This window comes from Pan paniscus, chromosome 5 (genome assembly GCF_029289425.2).
Source record: "Pan paniscus chromosome 5, NHGRI_mPanPan1-v2.0_pri, whole genome shotgun sequence".
In the NCBI taxonomy this organism is placed as follows: domain Eukaryota; kingdom Metazoa; phylum Chordata; class Mammalia; order Primates; family Hominidae; genus Pan; species Pan paniscus.
The window spans coordinates 178,082,828-178,101,181 of NC_073254.2; the positions used below are offsets into that span (position 1 = coordinate 178,082,828).

The 18,354-nt window shown below is 49.7% G+C and overlaps 1 protein-coding gene across 6 annotated transcripts in view; it reads left to right on the forward strand.

Annotated features, from left to right (window-relative positions):
- The first annotated feature begins 12,959 nt into the window (after positions 1 to 12,959).
- The window catches only part of SYNJ2 (synaptojanin 2), a 132,636-nt gene continuing 127,241 nt past the window's right edge, over positions 12,960 to 18,354 (forward strand). For all 6 annotated transcript variants that reach the window (XM_034963149.3, XM_055114279.2, XM_034963144.3 and 3 more), the window contains exon 1: positions 12,960 to 13,247. In XM_034963149.3, the coding sequence (XP_034819040.2) occupies positions 13,121 to 13,247 (127 nt within the window). In that variant the 5' untranslated portion in view covers positions 12,960 to 13,120. The remainder of the gene's footprint in view (positions 13,248 to 18,354) is intronic.

Consider the following 18,354-nt stretch of genomic DNA (forward strand, 5'->3'; position numbering starts at 1 on the left):
TGCGCCACCACACCAGCTTATTTTTGTATTTTTAGTAGAGATGGAGTTTCGCTATGTTAGCCAGGCTGATTTCGAACTCCTGACCTCAGGTGATCTGCCGCCTCAGCCTCCCAAAGTGCTGGGATTACAGGCATGAGCCACTGCGCCTGGCAGGAGTATTGTTGGTAAGTGCTCTAACAGTGGTTAAGTGCCTGAACCATGCCCACCAATCAAATTATGGCTTTGGCTCTGAGATACCCTTGATCAACTTAGCCAGTGATTTCCCGCAACCTAAGCATGCAAGAAAAAGAAATGAAGAGGATAGAAACACAAATACCTGTAGATTCTGAAAGTCAGATTTCTTGGCCCCTGTAAGAATAACCACTCACTGCAAACACCGCTAGTTGCCTTTAAGACTGCAGCTCTTGCCAGTGAGTCATCAGCCACAGCAACCTGGAGGACAAGTGCCCTCTCACAGCGCAAACTACCCTGGGGATCCTTTCCAAGGTCACAAACTAATCCTTAATTCAAAAGCCAAAAAGATCAGGGGCTTCAATGCAAAAAGAGCAGGTCTAATTTGAGAAGAACTGACATCCCTCTGGACTGCATAAGGACAGGAGACCTCAAACAGGGCCAGCAGGGCCTCTTCTGCATTTCTTAAGGGATCTTGGGAGTTGTCAGTAGTCTCTTTTGGGTCCCTTTGCAGTCGCCAGAACTGTCAAAAGACAGAATAACAACCAATTTAGATGTAGATCTAATTGGCTCTTATTCAGGATTCGTGAATCAGGGAAACCACCCTTACACAAAATAAAACAAGGCCGGGCGCGGTGGCTCACGCCTGTAATGCCAGCACTTTGGGAGGCTGGGGCCGGCAGATCACCTGAGCTCAGGAGTGCGAGACCAGCCTGGCCAACATGGTGAAACCCCGTCTCTACTAAAAATACAAAAATTAGCCGGGCATGGTGGTGGGTGCCTGTAATCCCAGCTATTCAGGAGGCTGAGGCAGGAGAATCACTTGAACCCAGGAGGTGGAGATTGCAGTGAGCCGAGATGGCACCACTGCACTCCAGCCTGGGCGACAAGAGTGAAACTCTGTCTCAAAAAATAAAATAAAATAAAAGCTTTCACTGGGCAATAGCAGAAAACTGGGTTTTATAAAATGGCAACAAGGAAACAGAATAGAAAAAAAACTGGTTAACTTTTTTCGTTACTTTATTTTATAAGGGTTAAAGCAGAGAGCAGCTCCTCGTTACATGGACTCAGATAGACTGGAATCTCCTGTTTTCAGGAAAAACTGGTCTGGTTTGGGATCTATCTGCCTCCTTAAAGCTTCATTTGACTTTGTGGCATTTAGCATTAGTGACTTCACTTTGGTTTTGTCTGGTTTGTTGGAACCTAGTGCCAGAGCTCAGGCTAAAACAATGTCTTCCATAAATTTTTTTTTAACAATTCCAGCACCCCAAACAGTGTTGGAAGAAAATTCCACAGTCCTGCAGATTGGCTTCATTTGACATTGACAAAACAATCCTTGTTTTATTATTGTGTTTGATTATTTATTTATTTTTAGAGATCGAGTTTCGCTCTGTCACTCAAGCTGGACTGCAATAGCACGATTTTAGCTCACTGCAGCCTCAAACTCCTGGGCTCAAGCAATCCTTCTGTGTCAGCCTCCTGAGTAGCCAGGACTACAGGCACATACCATCACACCTGGCTAATTTTTAAATTTTTTGTAGATATGGGGTCTTGCCATGTTACCCAGGTTGGTCTCGAACTCCTTGCCTCAAGTGATCCTCCTGCCTTGGCCTCCCAAAATGCTGAGATTACAGACATGAGCCACTGCACACAGCCAAAGCACTGCATGGTCGATGAGAAAGGTAGAGTGGGAAGAGTGTAGGGGGCTGTGGGGTGAGGGGAGGGCTTCCTTTTTTGGTGGGAGCCACTAGAGCACATTTGTACCCTGCTGGGAATGAGCCACCCAGGAGAGAGGGAGAGATGAGTGCTGTGGGCACTGGGATGAAGGAAGGGACACAATCCTCAGGGAGGGAGAGAGAGCAAATGGCTGGGGTGAAGGAAGCAGGGACTTTGGAAGAAGATGATGGGAAAATGTTGGCACCCTGGAAAATATCGTGAGGCAGTTCTTTTCGGTTGACTCTATTTCTCAGGAAAGTATGAGGCAAGACAGATTGCTGAGATGAAGGAGGTAGAGGGAAATAGGAAATGTGAGGAAAGAGGAAAAGGTTCACATCATCATTCTAAAGGAAACGAGCTTAACTATAAAACTTCTGAGATTAAAAGGCAGTTACATTTTGAGATCATGGGGGTAAAATGAGTAGATGTCATAACACCGACTGTGGTCTTGAAATTCCTTTTTCCACCAAAAAGAATCAAGACTTCTTGTAAAAATGGTTGATTTCAGGTCTAGAGAAAAAAAATGCACAAGATGAGGTTGATACTGCTATACCAGAAGGCAAGGAAACCATCAAAGGCCATTGGGTCATGTCAGAAGGACCCAGGAGCCACCTCAAAGAGGCTCCCACTGGCCAAAGAGGGAACATGTGAGCATCAGTCAGAATAGTAATGGCGATGGACTGAAACACATCAAATATGTTTAAACTCTGAGTTCAGAAAGACAGGAAAACAACTCATTATTCTGAACACCAGGAAACAGAGGAAAAGATTCCTATTCTACCTGCTTTGTTTATTTTTGTTTGTGTCACCATTGGGTAAACAAGTAGCAGAAGAGAATTTTTCCATTTATAGAAGAATTTTAGCTACTGAATGAAGAAGGAATGACAGAATTGGAACATAACCATTTCACAAGGATTAAGGCATTGATGATTAATGACTGCTATATCACAAAGAGAAAATCAGACACAGGATTCCTGGTGGAGGAACACACCACCACCCACGAAACAGAATCTAATGAAGCTTCTAGATCCAGCCACCGAGCTACAGATGAAACACAGGGCAAAGGAACTGGCTAAACAACATCACAGCGACATGCTCAGCAAAATCCAGGCTGGGGAGGATGGCTGGACACACAGCTTCGTTTTTTTCAACAAATAAATTGCAAGGAGATTAAAAAAAAGAAATAGAGGGGAACTAGATATTAAAAAGGACATATCGGTTATTTTGTGTAAGCATTATTTCAGTTCTGATTCACACAAATTTATGACATTTATGAAATAATTAGAAACATGAACTCTAACTGATAACATTAAATAATTACTGCTTTGAAAAATGACAGCAGCCTGCAAAGCTATGCAATTTCTCCAGTAACTTTAAGGATTCAGAGTTCAAGGAGGCTACTGAAGAAATTCATTGGAGGTTGAAGTTTGGTTGAATAAATGAATTAATAAGTTAAGAATATTGGGATGTTTTGCCTTAAATATTCATGTGTTTTTAATATCTAATATAATATTTATATTTAAAAGTACTTTGAAAAACTGCAAAATTTTATTCAAAAATTAGGGCTAAAATCTTGGAGCGCCAGAAAGACAGAGAGGCTGAATCAATCCGTTCTTTGCTGATGCGTCAATTTACTTTGCTGGCATAATTATGGAGATCATATTTTTCTGGTTTTTTGTTTGTTTGTTTGTTTTTTGAGACAGAGTTTCACTCTGTCGCCCAAGCTGTAGCACAGTGGCAGGATCTTGGCTCATTGCAACCTCTGCCTCCTGGGTTCAAGTGATTCTCATGCCTCAGCCTCTTGAGTAGCTGGGATTACAGGTGTGTGCCACCACGCCTGGCTAATTTTTGGATTTTTAGTAGAAACGAGGTTTCACCTGTTGGCCAGGCTGGTCTTGAACTCCTGACCTCAGGTGATCTACCCCCCCCTCCCCTTGGCCTCCCAAAGTGCTGGGATTACAGGCGTGAGCCACCGCTCCCAGCCAGAGATCATACTTTTCTGAACCTCCAAAAGGAACATGTGGTCTGACAAAAGGATATTTTCTAGTTTATGAATGTATTTAGATGAAAACTCTTATTAAGGTATAAAAACTTAATCATAATTAGTTGTACATTTAATGAATCTGCTTTAAGGAAAGTGCAAAGTTACATAAAATTGAAATCAACTCAGAACATCACATGAATTATCGCCTTCATTATGTTCTGCATGAGTTAGACCTTAGGGAACTGTTTGGTGACTTCACATTTCAGAAGTGGAGGAACTCAGGATAGTCCAAGAAGAGCAAGTGTAATGAGAGCAGTGGATGCTGGGAGTCTGAGGGGCCTTTACAGGGGTCACCGGGAGAAGCCACGGAGGAGCCAGTCAGAATCACTGTCTCCAAGTTGGCTGTGTGCTTTTCTTCTTTTTTCTTTTTTTTTTCTTTTTTTCTTTTTATTTTTATTTCGAGATAGAGTCTCACGCTGTCGCCCAGGCTGGAGTGCAGTGGCACAATCTTGGATCACCACAACCTCTGCCTCCTGGGTTCAAGCAATTCTCCTGCCTCAGCCTCCCAAGTAGCTGGGATTACAGGCGCCCACCACCATGCCCGGCTAATTTTTGTATTTTTAGTAGAGATGGTGTTTCACCATGTTGGCCAGGCTGGCCTCGAACTTCTGCCCTCAGGCGATCTGCCCTGCCTCGGCCTCCCAAAGTGCTGGGATTACAGGTGTGAGCTACTGTGCACAGGCAGGCTGTGTACTTTTCACGATCTCAAGTTGATAACTAGATCCTCACATATACAGAGGGTCAAGCAGGAAGAAATGGGCTGTGAAAAAGCACTGGTGCCCCCAAGCCTTCCTTCGAGACTTCTCTTATAGGGTCAGCAACGACCTCCACGTTGCCAAATCCCAAGGACAATTCCCAGACCTCGTCCTCCTGGATCCCTCACAGCCTTGGCCATCACTGACCACTGGCTGCTCCCTGAAATGCTTCCTTCCATTGGATCCAGGACACTGGGATCCTGCTGGTCATCGTCCTCCTTCACCGGTCTCCTACGCAGTGGCCGGTGCCGGTTGCTCTTCCTCTCCCACTTGTCAGAGCGCGCCAGGGCACGGGCCCGGGCCTCTTCCCTTTCTGATCAGCACTTGGCCCTTGGTAAACTCACTCAGGCTCAAGGCTTTAAATACTGTCTGTGTGCTGATGTTGAAGAGAAATGGGGGCTAAGGTCCAGATGGACCCCAAGGCCAATCACCCATAACCGTATAACTAAAACTGAAGTCATCCCGATTTCCCCAAACGCTAGCTCTAACCATAGAAACACAAAACATAAGCTTTACAACCTTGTCAGCATGATTCAATGAACTGTTGTGAATGGGGCTTCCTACCATGTTTGGTTTGCAAACAATTTGCAACCCAGTTTGCAAATTATTGTTTTGTATGCACAGTACACTTCTAAAACTGTAATATTTTATCTGATTTTATTTTTGACACCGATGACCTCCATATTTTCATCTCTGTCCAGATCTCGCCCTTGGACCTCAGGCTTGCATACTCTACTGTCCACTCAACACCTGCGACTGAATGTGTAATCTGCGTCTCAAAACCAGCCTGCCCCAAATTGCCCGCTCCACCCCCAGCCACCTGCTCCTCCCCATGCAAACTCGTCTCTGCTGATGCAACGCCATCCTTCCAGTTGCCCTGACCAAAATCTCCATCTTCCAAACCCCTGTCTTTCCCTTACATCCCACATCTGCTGTAAAAGCAACTCCTGCTGACTCACCCTTCAAAAATCTAGCCAGAATCCAACCGTTTCTCACCACCCCACCACCATCAGCCTTGTCCTACCACCCTGGGCAACGGCAGCAGCCTCCTTCCTGGTCTCACCTGGTCTCCCTGCCTCCACCCTTCCACTCAAGTTTCAACTCAGCAGCTAGAATGCTTGGTGAAAACATAAATCTGAGCATGTCTCTTTCTCTGCCCTGTCACTCAGCATAAAGGCCCAAGTTATTATAGTGGCCAACAGCCTGGGCCCCTTTCCTCCTCTGGCCTCCTCTTCAACCACCTCCCCCTGCTCCCCGGGGTTCCTCTTCCTCCTCCCAGTTTTTCCCTGACATGCCCTGCCCTCAGATGCCCACACGGCTCGCCCCTCACTTGTTTCATTTTTCACTCAAATGCCACTTCCCTGCAAGGCCTCAGCTGTCCCCCATTTAGAGTTCTGCACCCCCTTTTCCCCACTCATTTGTCTTCCATGGCACTACTGCCATGAGCACATGATGTACTTTGTTTGATTTCTTTGTTTGATTTCTTCTCCGTGGCAGGGATTTTTGTCTGTTTTCTTTGTTGCTGTATCCCCCAGCACCTGGAACAATGCTTGCCGTATAGTAGGTGCCTAGTAAATATTTATTCAATCAATCCGGCAAGCAGCATAAGAATCTCTGCAATGGACAGCCCCAGAAGGTTGTGAATCCTCCACTCCCACAGAGATCAGATGGTAGGAAGGAGATCCACTTACTCATTGCACAAGGACTCCTGGCTGCCTAGCCGGTGCCAGGCACTGTTCTAGGCACCAGGGATACACCACGAACAAATAGGACTAAACAAAGCAAAACAGAAGAAACCCTGCACAGGAGCTTACCTGACAGGGGGAGACCTGGATGACAACAGGGTAAACCAGTCAAAGATTTATTATAATAGAGACTAATAAGCACTAAGGAGAGAAATCAAACAGGGAAAGACATGAAAAGTTGGGGGTGAATTTGTCTGCTCAGGCTGCCAGAACAAAGTACCAACAACTGGGTGGCTGAAAGAGCAGACATTTATCTTCTCAGTTCTGGAAGCTGGAAGTCCAAGATCAAGGTGCTGGCAGGGTTGCTTTCTTCTGAGGCCTCTCTCCTTGGCTTGTGCAATATGGCTTTCTTCTCCCTCTGTCCTCACATGGGCTTCCCTCTGTGGGCACATGTCTGCGTCCAAATTTCATCTTTTTATGTTTTATTTTTAGTTTTTTGTTTGTTTGTTTGTTTTGTTTTGAGACAGGGTCTTGCTCTGTCAGCCAGGGCGGAGTGCAGTGGCATGATCTCAGCTCAGAGCAACCTCATACTCCTGGGCTCAAGTGGTCCTCCTACCTCAGCCTCCCAAGTAGCTGGGACTACAGGTGTGCACCACTGCCCCAGCTACTTTTTTTGTATTTTGTGTAGAGATGGAGTTTCACTATGTTGCCCAGGTTAGTCTTGAGCTCGCAGGCTCAAGCGATCCACCCTCCTCGGCCTCCCAAAGTGCTAGGATTACAGGCGTGAACCACTGCGCCCGGCCTTTGTTTTTTGTTTTAAGAGACAGGGTCTCGCTCTGTCACCCAGGCTGGAGTCCAGTGGTGTGACCATAGCTCACTGTAACGTCAAACTCCTGGGCTCACATGATCCGCCTACCTCAGCCTCCTGAGTAGCTGGGGCTACAGATGCATGCCACCATGCCTGCCTATCTTTCTTTTAATTTTTTGTAGAGACGGAGCCTCACCATGTTGTCCAAGCTGGTCTCAAACTCCTGGCCTCAAGTGATCCTCCTGCCTTGGCCTTTCAAAGTGCTGGATTACAGGCGTGAACCACCGCACCTGGCAAAAATTTCCAGTCCTGATAGATTAGGGCCTACCCCAAAGACCTCCTTTTGACTTAACCATCTATTTAAAGATCACACCTCTAAATGCAGTCCCATTCTGAGGTACTGGGGGTTAGGAGTTCAACACATGGATTTGGGGGGCAAAATTCAGCCCATAACGGAGTGGATGGGGGAAGGAAGTTTAGATAGAGAGGCTGGGGAAGGCCTCACTGAGAAGCTGTTTTTTGATGGTTGTGAAGGAGGTAAGAGAAGTAGCGTCGGGCCTCTGGGGCAGCTGCCTTCCACATGCAGAAGCCCTGCGTGGGGGCTCACCTGGTGCACCAGCATGAGGACCGTGGCGAGCCTGGCTGGACAAGGCAGAGAGCAGCCACATATGGGACGGGAGACCGGCCAGACCACAGAGCGCCTGGGCTTCAGCCTCCACAGAGTGAGCTGTGCAGATTGACGGTGTCAGCAGGGCCACTCTGGCTGCCAGCGAGGTTGGGGAGAAGAAGGGTGACTAGATCCAAGCTAAAGATGCCAGACCAGGTGGGGACAGTGGGTGTCTGCCACGACCTCAAACTGTAGGTCCTGGAGGGAGCATCTATTGCCCCAGTGCTGTGAGTGTTGCTCCCGGCTGGGGTGCCCTGCCCAGGTCGCCCCTCTTCAGAAGCCAGGACCGCCGGATGCACTCAGGCAACTCGACTCCTCATCCTCCCACTCCCCGTCCATCTTTCTCCCCAGCACAGACCCCGAAGGCACATCCCCTGCTCGGAGTCCCTGCCACAGGGAACCAAACCTGAAACAGTGAGCCAGTGAACCGTGCTCCGAGCCTGGATATGATTTTCAGTTAGAACCGGCAGGCTTGAGGCTTTCTCCTCGTTTTGCAGAGGAACCAGAGAGCCGGTCAGCCAAGGCTGCCTCCAGTTCTTCAGTCCACCCTGGGTTTAGGTCCAGAGGATCTTGACTATGACTTCTAGATTGCGTGCACCGCGGCCAGCGTCCTGGGCCTTTCCCACTCTCGCTAACTCCCATTCCCACCCTCGTGTCCTCATGGGGAGCTCACCAAGGGCCAGTTCTCGGGAGGATGGCGCCTCCTCCTCCAGCTTGCCCACAGCCCTGTCCCACTGCCTGCTCCCTTCTGCCTCCATACCTGTCCTCCCAACCTCCTCTCCCTCCCTCTGAAGATCCCGCCACCTCCCTTTCAGGGGCCTTCCTTTCTCCCCTCTAGAGACAGGTGCCTCTCTGTGCTGGGGAGTGAGCTCTCCTGCTCTGCTCTTTGCTATTTGCCTTCCACCATGTGCAGGTCTGGCCGGTCCTCGAGGGTCTCTGCTATCCCGTCTGCCCCCCATTCTGTTCATCTTGTGTTTCTCCCAGCCTGGCTTCCAGAGCCAGCAGACTACACTCACAGCGCCATTTCTTCCTTATTTCTTTGCAAGCTGGCTTTTTTGCCCAGCCCTCTAGTGAAGCTGCCCCCTCAGAGGTCCCCGTTACCTTCTCACCAAACCAAGTTTCTTTTCTGAGTCCTGATTCTTGGATACCTTCCTGAGGTTTTTAAACCAGTCACCTCTCAGGGCTTTTGCATGTGGGAGGCTGTAGCCCCAGATGCCTGATGGCTGTTTCTCTTACCTCCTTCCGGTCTGTTAAAAAATGCCTCCTTTTCTGAGAGGGAGGAGCCCTCAGGAATGGTTTAGCGCCATCCTCTAGACGATGAGTTTTCACTCAGTTCACGTGAGATCCAGAGCTGTCCAGGTCACGCCCTTGGCCCCTCTGCTTTCTCGGGGTACTTCTTGATCGTCTTTTCCTCCTGCCCCTGCCTTCTACCCCTGTCTGTCTCCACTCCCCTTTGATCGCTGCCATACTCATTTCTGGCCCCTCATCTGTAGGCATTTCCCACTGGACGACCTGCCCACCCGGTCTCTGTCTCCAATTAAACTCGCTTCCTCCTCACTCTGGGATGGTATCGCTGCTGTCCCGTTCTCAAAATGCCAGGGTCCTGTCTGACTTCCCACTTTCCTTTGTGCAGCTCGTATTATACAATCAGGTACCAAATACAGACTTGTATTTCCTTTAAACCTCTCCTGTCTTACTCGGCTCGGGCTCTGATAGGGGTTAGATGTCTGTCCACTCCAAATCTCCTGTTGAAATGTAATCCCCAGTGCTGGAGGTGGGGCCTGGTGGGAGGATTGCATCATGAGGGTGGACCTCTCGTGAATGGTTTAGTACCATCTTCTTGATGATAAGTGAGTTCTTGCTCAGTTAGTTCACGGGAGATCTGAGTGTTTGAAAGAGTGCGGCACCTCCCCCCAGCTCTCCTGCTCTAATCTCACCACGTGACATGCTGGTTCCTGGTTGCCTTCCGCCATGACTGTAAGCCTCCTGAGGCCTCCCCAGAAGCAGACGCCAGCACCATGCTTCCTGTACAGCCTGTGGAAGCGTGAGCCAATGACATCTATTTTCTTTATAAATACCCAGTCTCAGATATTCCTTTATAGTAACACAAATAGACTAATAATACAGGCTTCCACAATAAAATACCACAGGCCAGTGGCTTAAACAATAGAAATTTATTTCTCAGTTCTAGAAGCTAGAAATTCTGAGATCAAGGTGCCAGCTGATGTGGCTCTTGGTGAGGGCCGTCTTCCTGGCCGGCAGATGCTCAGGCCCTTCCCTCTGTGTCTCTTCTTTTTTTTTTTTGTTTTGTTTTTCCTTCTTTGAGACAGAGTCATGCTCTATTGCCCAGGCTGGAGTACAGTGGCTCCATCTCTGCTCACTGCAACCTCTGCCTCCCGGGTTCAAGTGATTCTCCTGCCTCAGTCTCCCGAGTAGCTGGGATTACAGGCACACACCACCACATCCAGTGAATTTTTTTGTATTTTTAGTACAGATGGGGTTTTGCCATGTTGGCCAGGGTGGTCTCAAACTCCTGATCTCAAGTGATTCACCCACCTTGGCTTCCCAAAGTGCTGGGATTACAGGCATGAGCCACCACGCCTGGCCTGTCTCTTCTTCTAAGGACACTAATCCTATCATTCTTATTGAGAGGGCCCCACTGGCATGACGTCATCTGACCCTAATGAGCTCCTAAAGGTCCCATCTCTAAAAACCATTCCACTGGGGGTCAGGGCTTCAACATATGGATTTGGTAGGGCAACAGGGGGTGGGGGTAGGGTGGCTCAAACGTTCAGTGCATGTCTCCCCTACTTCCCCTCTTTGTTTCCTCTGATAACCTGTTGGGGTCCCTGGCTCCCTCACCCACACCACGCTGAGCTACATTTCCTGCTGTGGCTTACTCTGGGGCTGGTGGAGTTGGCTTTTGCTTCCTTCCCCATCTCCTCCCCTTCCCAATTCCCTACCCTCCAGGCATTCTACATCTCAGAAAGTGGAAGCGCCCAACTCTCCTGCCGCAGATGGGCCCACCCCTTTGCCCAAACGCCGCTGGGGGTTTAGGTGTCTGAGCCAACCTTTTCCTTGAAGGCCTCAAGGTCAGTTGCTCCATCTGCGAAAGGTGCCTGTGCCTGGGTACCCTTGGTCTATCAAGCCAGTGCGCATGTGAGGAAGCTGCTCCCTCTGCCACCCAGGTGGGCTGTCCCACCTGAAACCAGACAGCAGAGGCCCCAAAACCCAGCAGGCTCTTGGCTCACCCAGCCATTTCTCAGAGACGGAGGAACAGCCACTGTAGTTCCTTGAGTCTGAGACGTGCATTTTAACATCGTCTAAATCAGGGCAGAGATGACTATTGGTGGCATGTTCTAGTTTAATTGGAAGTTGTTTTTTTTTTCTCAGTGGTACATAAAATAGTGGTTCATTTTACTGTTGATGGTGACTTGGATTCTATAAGCTGTGAGGCTCAAGTGCTGGTCCTGACTGCAGGAAAATTTCTAAAATAGGTATGGCATGCCACTGTGCAGGACTTTAGACTATATGATGCTAGTTAGGAAAGAGGAGAGAGAAATAAATGGAAGACTGGGTCCCCTCCCTAAGGCCTTACCACTCAATTTGCAAAACAGGGCTAAGAGAAAACATAAAAACACTTCTCAAGCAACATATGAGTAGGTGAGAACTGAAGTCTGTAAATCTGGGTGTTATATAAGCACTATTATCTGGGACCTCAGCATTCCAGGAAAGCTTCCTGGAAGAAGTGAGTTTCGGGTCAAAAAGTGGGCCAAAGGCTGATCTGCCTCACTGAATGGGCACACTGTTTTCATGAGGTAGTAATGTTTCCATCTACACAGAAAGAAGCTGCTCGGACAGCTGATGAGCATCATGCCTGGGATATTGAGCACATCATGCTTGACCTGGACAGAGTTTGTGGGCAAGGAAAGGGGCTGAGGGTCAAGATGATCTCTGCTGGGGTTGTTCAAGTTTATTACCCAACCATCACCTGAGAGGTTGTCCCCTGAGGATGGCTTGTCTGGTCATTACTGAATGTCTGCAGGGGCATGGCAGTGTTCTGCTTGGCTCTGGGGGCTCTGCCCTTTCTAGGACAAGTCCCAGAGACAAACAGCTTGGCCCAGTACAGCAGAATGGGGTGAGAGAGGAACTGAGTTCGTTTGCGGGCAGGATGGAGACAGCTGATGGAGGCTTCTCGGGCCATCCTCACGTACCCATCACAAGCGAAGGGAATTAAGCCGCCAAACCACCCCAAAGAGTGACTCCAACTCAGCCCTCAACACCCATCCCCACCCCACCTCCCCTGCAGCTCTGACAGGCCAAGCCTCGGCGCTAGAACCTCGCGCCAGAAGGCCGGGCCACAGGTGACTGGGCCGCCAGGCCACACACTCCAGCGTACACGCGCGGACACGTGCCGGTGTCCAGAGCCGGTGGGAGAGGCGCTGTCACCATCTGACAGGAGAGGAAGGTGGCGCGCAGAGAAGTCAGGGTCACGTGGTAAGTGGGGGTCGTGGTCTGGGGATCACGGCTCCAGGTCTCTTCGCGACAACGCACCGTTGACCCCCAACACCTCTCCCTGGCGGGGTCGGTGACCGCAACAGCCTCCGGGATAGAACGCTAGTGAAAGGTAACCTTTCTCCAGCCCGCTCCACGCGCTCCGCACCCGCTAAGCGCCTCCGCGAATTAACTCAGGCCTCCGCGCCGAAGTAGGCGCAGTTATGACCCCGCTTCCCCGCAGGGAGACCGAGGCACGCAGGGTCGAAAGGACTCGTCCAGGGTCGCAGGAGCCGACCACACAGGGAGGCGCAGCGCCCCCGGCGGGAGCAGTCAGCGGGTCCAGCCTGGCGGACTCCCGGGCCGGGCTGCCCATATAAGGCTGCGGGCCGCCGGCATCGCGGCCAGGCTCCCGGGGGCGCCCCGCGCGGGGCATCCTCCTCCGCAGCGAGGAATGCGTGGCATCCGGGAGGCTCTTCCGCTCCACGCCCGCCCGCGGGGAGCCTCAGCCCCGGGGCGCGGCCTCGCGCAGCTGCCTGGCCGCTGGGGGGAGCGCGGGGCCGGGCGGGAGGCGGCGGCGCGCCCTCACCTGCCCCAGGCTGGGGAGGCGCGAGTGGGGAGGAGGAGGAAGGGGAGGAGGCCGGGGAGGAGCCTGGCGCGGCGGGAGCGGCGGCGCAAAGTGAAACTCTGGGAAGTTGCGGGCGCGCGGGGAGCTGTCGCGGGCAGCGCGCCCTCGGGAGGACGTGGCCCCGGCCCCCGCCCGCAGTGGGCCCGACCCTCATGGCCCTGAGCAAAGGGCTGCGGCTGCTGGGGCGCCTGGGGGCCGAGGGGGACTGTAGCGTGCTGCTGGAGGCGCGCGGCCGCGGCGACTGCCTGCTGTTCGAGGCCGGCACGGTGGCCACGCTGGGTGAGTCCGGGCCGGGGGCAGCGACGCCCGGAGGAGAGGGCGCCCGCATTCGCCCAGCCTCGGGAAGACGGGTACCCCCCCTTCCCGAGGGGATCGGGCGGCTCTGGGACTGCCGGGGCGTGGGGGTCGCGCGCAGAGGGGTGGCTTTTTGAATGAAGTGGGGCTGGGGACTCGAGAGAGCACTCTGGCTGGGCCGGTGGCGCACGGAGGCCGGCCGCCCCTCCACGGGGATCTCCGGCCCGCGCGGCCGGAGGATATGGTTGCTGGATAGCCGGCTGGGGCGCTTTACGTATTCATGAGGATCCCGGGGTGTTGACTTAGCCGGCCTGACCCTGTGCCTGGCGCCTTTTCTTTTGCACCTGTTGATGAAACCAGTGATTGCCCTTTGGTTTGTGTTGGCGTCTCCACTCCTGGAGGGGATGGGGACAAAAGCCCCAAAACATAGGCTCTGGAGAAACCGCTGATGGCAGCTTTGTCCCACGTAAATACTTGGTCGAGAAGCATCGGTGCTGCAATTTATAGAACTTGTAAACAAATATACCATGACCTTTATGCTGTCTTAGATCCTGCCAAGCCAGCGAATTTCACCTATGGACTTCAGAAGCCTTGAAACTGGCGTTGTGCTATGGACTTTAGGACATGATCTCACTTAATTCTCACAGTTCTACTAAAAAGCTATTATTATCCCCATTTGGCAGATGAGCAAACTGAGGCCTAAAGAGGCTAAGTTGCTTGCCAAGGTGACACCATCCACCTGACTTTTATGTGGCTGTTTCTGTAATGTCATTCAATGCGTGGCTTCCTGGTATCGCTAACCTGGGTCCCTTGTTTTGTGCTAACCATTATAAGGAAAACCTGGGTAGCACCAAAGCACGTGAAACCAGGTCTGATTGTTAGACTTCTAAATGTGGACACCCGAGAGTAAGCTCCCACCACTAGGCGTCCAGCTGTAACAGCTTGCCGGTATTCCTAGCTAAACAAGGTGCAGCCCGGGGTCACTCGTACTTGAGGTGGTCGGCAAATGCAGCAGGCTGCTTTGTAGATGCCTCTAGACTTCTTTTCACATTTGTATGCATCGACTCCCGTTTCGATGTATGTCTTGGAAGGACTATCTCTCCGATTTCTGATTCCCTAATCATTTCATTAACATGCATTTATCCAGCTTGTTCTCAGTCACTTGATTACTGAAACAATGTCTCCAGTAGTCTCAGCATCAAAAGTGGGCAGTGAATTGTAGATTAAGTTATTTTCAGATTTTTCCAATTTGTGCTGTCCTGAAGAGTCTAAGTTTGGTTATTTGGTGTGGCCTTGAAAGAAAACCACAGAAATTTCCATTCCATTTTAGATGTCTACTTCATACCACATTTATCGGAAGCGAAAGAGTAATTTCATGGTACAAAACTACTGTTTCATCAAATAGATTAAGATGTCCTTCAGTTGGATTACGGCAACATTAAGCCAAGTTCATGCACATTCAAGAATTCTTTGAAGCAGCTTAGAAAAAAGAGATTTTATTTTTTCAAAAGTGAAGATTTAAAAATGATTAATGACAGTAATGTAGTGCATATTTTCCATTAGGAGCTGAAGTTTGGGCTGAGATTTACATCACGGTGGTGATTACAGTATACCAGATTTTAGAACAGAGAATGTAAGAAAGGAATTGGCTCGTCTTCAACTCATGTGCAGTCCACATTTGTCATTTAACCTAGCATTCATTTTTCAGTAGAAAACTTTAAAAAAAAAATTTTTTTTTTTTTTTTGAAACAGAGGCGTCTTCTGTTGCCTAGGCTGGCATGCAGGGGCACAGTCACAGCCCACTGCAGCCTCAACTTCCCAGGCTCAAGCGATCCTCCTGCCTCAGCCTCCTGAGTAGCTGGGACTATAGGCACATGCCACCATGCCTGGCTAATTTTTTCTCTTTCTTTTCTTTTCTTTAAATGGGGTCTTACTATGTTGCCCATGCTGTTCTCGAACTCCTGGGCTCAGGTGATCTTTCCGCCTTGGTCTCCCAAAGCGGGATTACAGGCATGAACTACTTACTGTGTCTGGCCTGAAAACTTAATTTTTTAAAGTCTATTTTGTTTAAGTGAAATGAAACTATTTTTAAAAAGCAGCTGTAGCATTTGGTGGCTTTGCTGGTCCAGAGAATGTTTGTAGGAGACAGCCTTATGTTACTAGAAAGTTGTTTCAAACTTTCAACATATCCTAAATGTATCACTATTGGATAAAATGGCTCTGAACTTGAAATTCGCATCTGTGTTCCAAAGGGCTAGCTAGCTGTTTTACTTTCCTTTCTTGGAGAAAGTGATTATCTTTTTTCTTTTTTTTGAGATGGAGCTTCACTTTTGTTGCCCGGGCTGAGTGAAGTGGTGCGATCTCGGCTCACTGCAACACCGCCACCCCCGCCTGGGTTCAAGCGATTCTCCTGCCTCAGCCTCCCCAGTAGCTAGGATTACAGGCACAAGCCACCATGCCTGGCTAATTTTTGTATTTTTAGTAGAGACGGGGTTGTGCCATTTTGGCCAGGATGGTTTCTAACTCCTGACCTCAGGTGATCCACCTGCTTTGGCCTCCCAAAGTGCTAGGATTACAGGCGTGAGCCACCATGCCTGACCAGAGAAGGTGAATTTTTACAAGAAGGCTGCAATCTCTACTTTTGTATGGGACAGGACACTTGTGGCAGCTGGCGTAGCTGGTGGTCTAATCTTGACTTTTCACCCTTTCCTTGAAGTTCCAGGTCAGGGGTAGCTTCCTTTTCTCTTCAGCTGTGGTTTTCCTGTGATGGGTCCCTCCCAGGTAGTAATGAGAGGCTGAGAGACTGAAGCTGTGGTAACTGCTTCGTGGGTAGTGGTCTTTCCCGGCCCCTGAGTCATTCTAACTTCCATCCTGCTCCGCTGCGGATGCACATAGCTGCTTTCCTAGGGGCGAGAGGAGATGAGGGGACTGGGCCTGATGACCACAGGCGCTGCCCCTTCATAGCACATTTTATTCCTGAAGGATCCTAACTGGAAAAGTACCTCTCGCCGAAGGGGCTGGGTGGTTCCTTATCATTTTCAGGCAAGGCCGGGAGACAGGGGCTTGAACTGGGCTGTGATTTTTAGGAAAAACGGATGGTCCATGATTCGTTGATTGCTGGACTCCTTCCATCTGAACCTGTCTTCACCTGTCCTGTTCTAAAGTGAACTCTTCACACTAGGGCCGTCTGGCCTGCTAGCAGGATTGTTGAAGGAATTATTCCAAATTCCTGCTTCTAAAAGAATTAAGTTGTGAATCTGAATCTGTCTTTTATGTAGATCAGTGGGAGCAGAAATTCCAGAGGCAGAAAAGCCAAATGTATTGGCACTGATTTAAAAGGCTTTTATGAAGTCTCGGGAACCTGACTGGAGGGTAGTTGGCCTTCTCAGCACAGGTGGGAAGCCCCGTAGCCGTAGCCGTAGCCGGTACCAGCTTCCCTGGCCAACAATCCACAATTAGCAAACAGATGTTCCCTTATTTGCACATGGGACAAAACCCTACTCCTGTCTCTGTCTCTTGTAAACTTAGGGAAAAGTGCTTATTGTTAATGGATTTTGTCTATTTTCAGAGTAAGCGACAGTGTTCCAAAGTTCAAGGTTCTCCAACAGCCCCCAGGAACGGTGGCCTGAGGGTGTCCCTGTGTTTACAGTGCGGGCTGTGTGTGAGTGAAGTCCTGCCTCCTGCCGCCCAGCCGGGCTTTGCTGTGAACAGGCAGCAGGGAGGGAGGGATGGGGCAGGAGACTTGAGAGAATTAATTAATTAATGGGTGTCCCTAAATTACTTTGAGCTTCTGGGGGGAATGGTTCTGTGTAAACACCAGGCCCCCAGGTTCTCCCAGCTGCTGTTGTGCGAGGCCACATCTCGAGTGTAGCTTTGTTTGAATTGGTGAGATGGCCCCAGGGCGGAGCAGGACTCAGTCTGAACTGTTGCCTAGATCACTTTCTCAGGCAGTAGGCCAGATTTATTTGGTCACGGACTGGAATTTTGATCTGCTAGAGAGGACCACAGAGAATCAAATAAGTCACCATTTTATAAATGCTCCTGGACAAAGTTGAAACCACAGGTAGGACCAGGCAAGGGTTCCGGGGCCCCTGACGTGGGAAACTAGAGCAGCGACCCGGGACCTCGGTGGTCTGTCTGCCTCCAGGACTGGTTTGCCTCCTCTCCTAGCCAGAGGCTGTCTCAGCATAGCGTTTACAAAATGCAAACTGGGATGGTGTGTGCTTCTCCCGCGGGTTTTGTTTGTTTGAGACGGAGTCTCATTGCCCAGCTGGAGTACAATGGCGCAATCTTGGCTCACTGCAACCCCCACCTCCCAGGTTCAAGGGATTCTCCCGCCTCAGCTTCCCGAGTAGCTGGGACTACAGGCATGCACCACCACACCCGGCTAATATTTGTATTTTTAGTAGAGAAAGGGTTTCACCATGTTGGTCAGGCTGGTCTCAAACTCCTGGCCCCAAATGATCCGCCCACCTCACCCTCTCAAAGTGCTGGGATTACAGGCATGAGCCACCACGCCCGGCCTTCCCCGTGATTTTTGTAGCTCACCTGTAAGATCGTGATTTCAAATCTTACCAGGCTCTTGTTTTGGCTGTGTGGCTCAAAAACTTGGCTTTTAGCCTTTAATTGTGAAAATGTTCAAACACAAAAGTAGAGGGAAAAATGAATCCCCTGTCTACCTGTCGTTCGGCATTGATAGTTATCAATATATTGCCATTTTTATTTCACTTGTCCCTGTATTTTTTATGAAAATGTGAATCTCCTAAAATTTAGTTTGTTTAAAGCCAGGCAAGATTCTAATTTGTTGGGTTGGCTTTTTTTTTTCCTTACTCGCATTTAGATATAGAAGTTCAATTTTTTTATTTTATTGTAAATTGACAAATTATTATTGTTTTTTGAGATGGAATCTTGCTCTGTCACCCAGCTGGGAGTGCTGTGGCACAATCTTGGCTCTGCAACCTCTTCCTCCCAGGTTCAAGTGATTCTCTGTCCTTAGCCTCCCGAGTAGCTGGGACTATAGGCGTGTGCTACCATGCCCGGCTAATTTTTGTATTTTTAGTAGAGATGGCGTTTCACCATGTTGGCCAGGCTG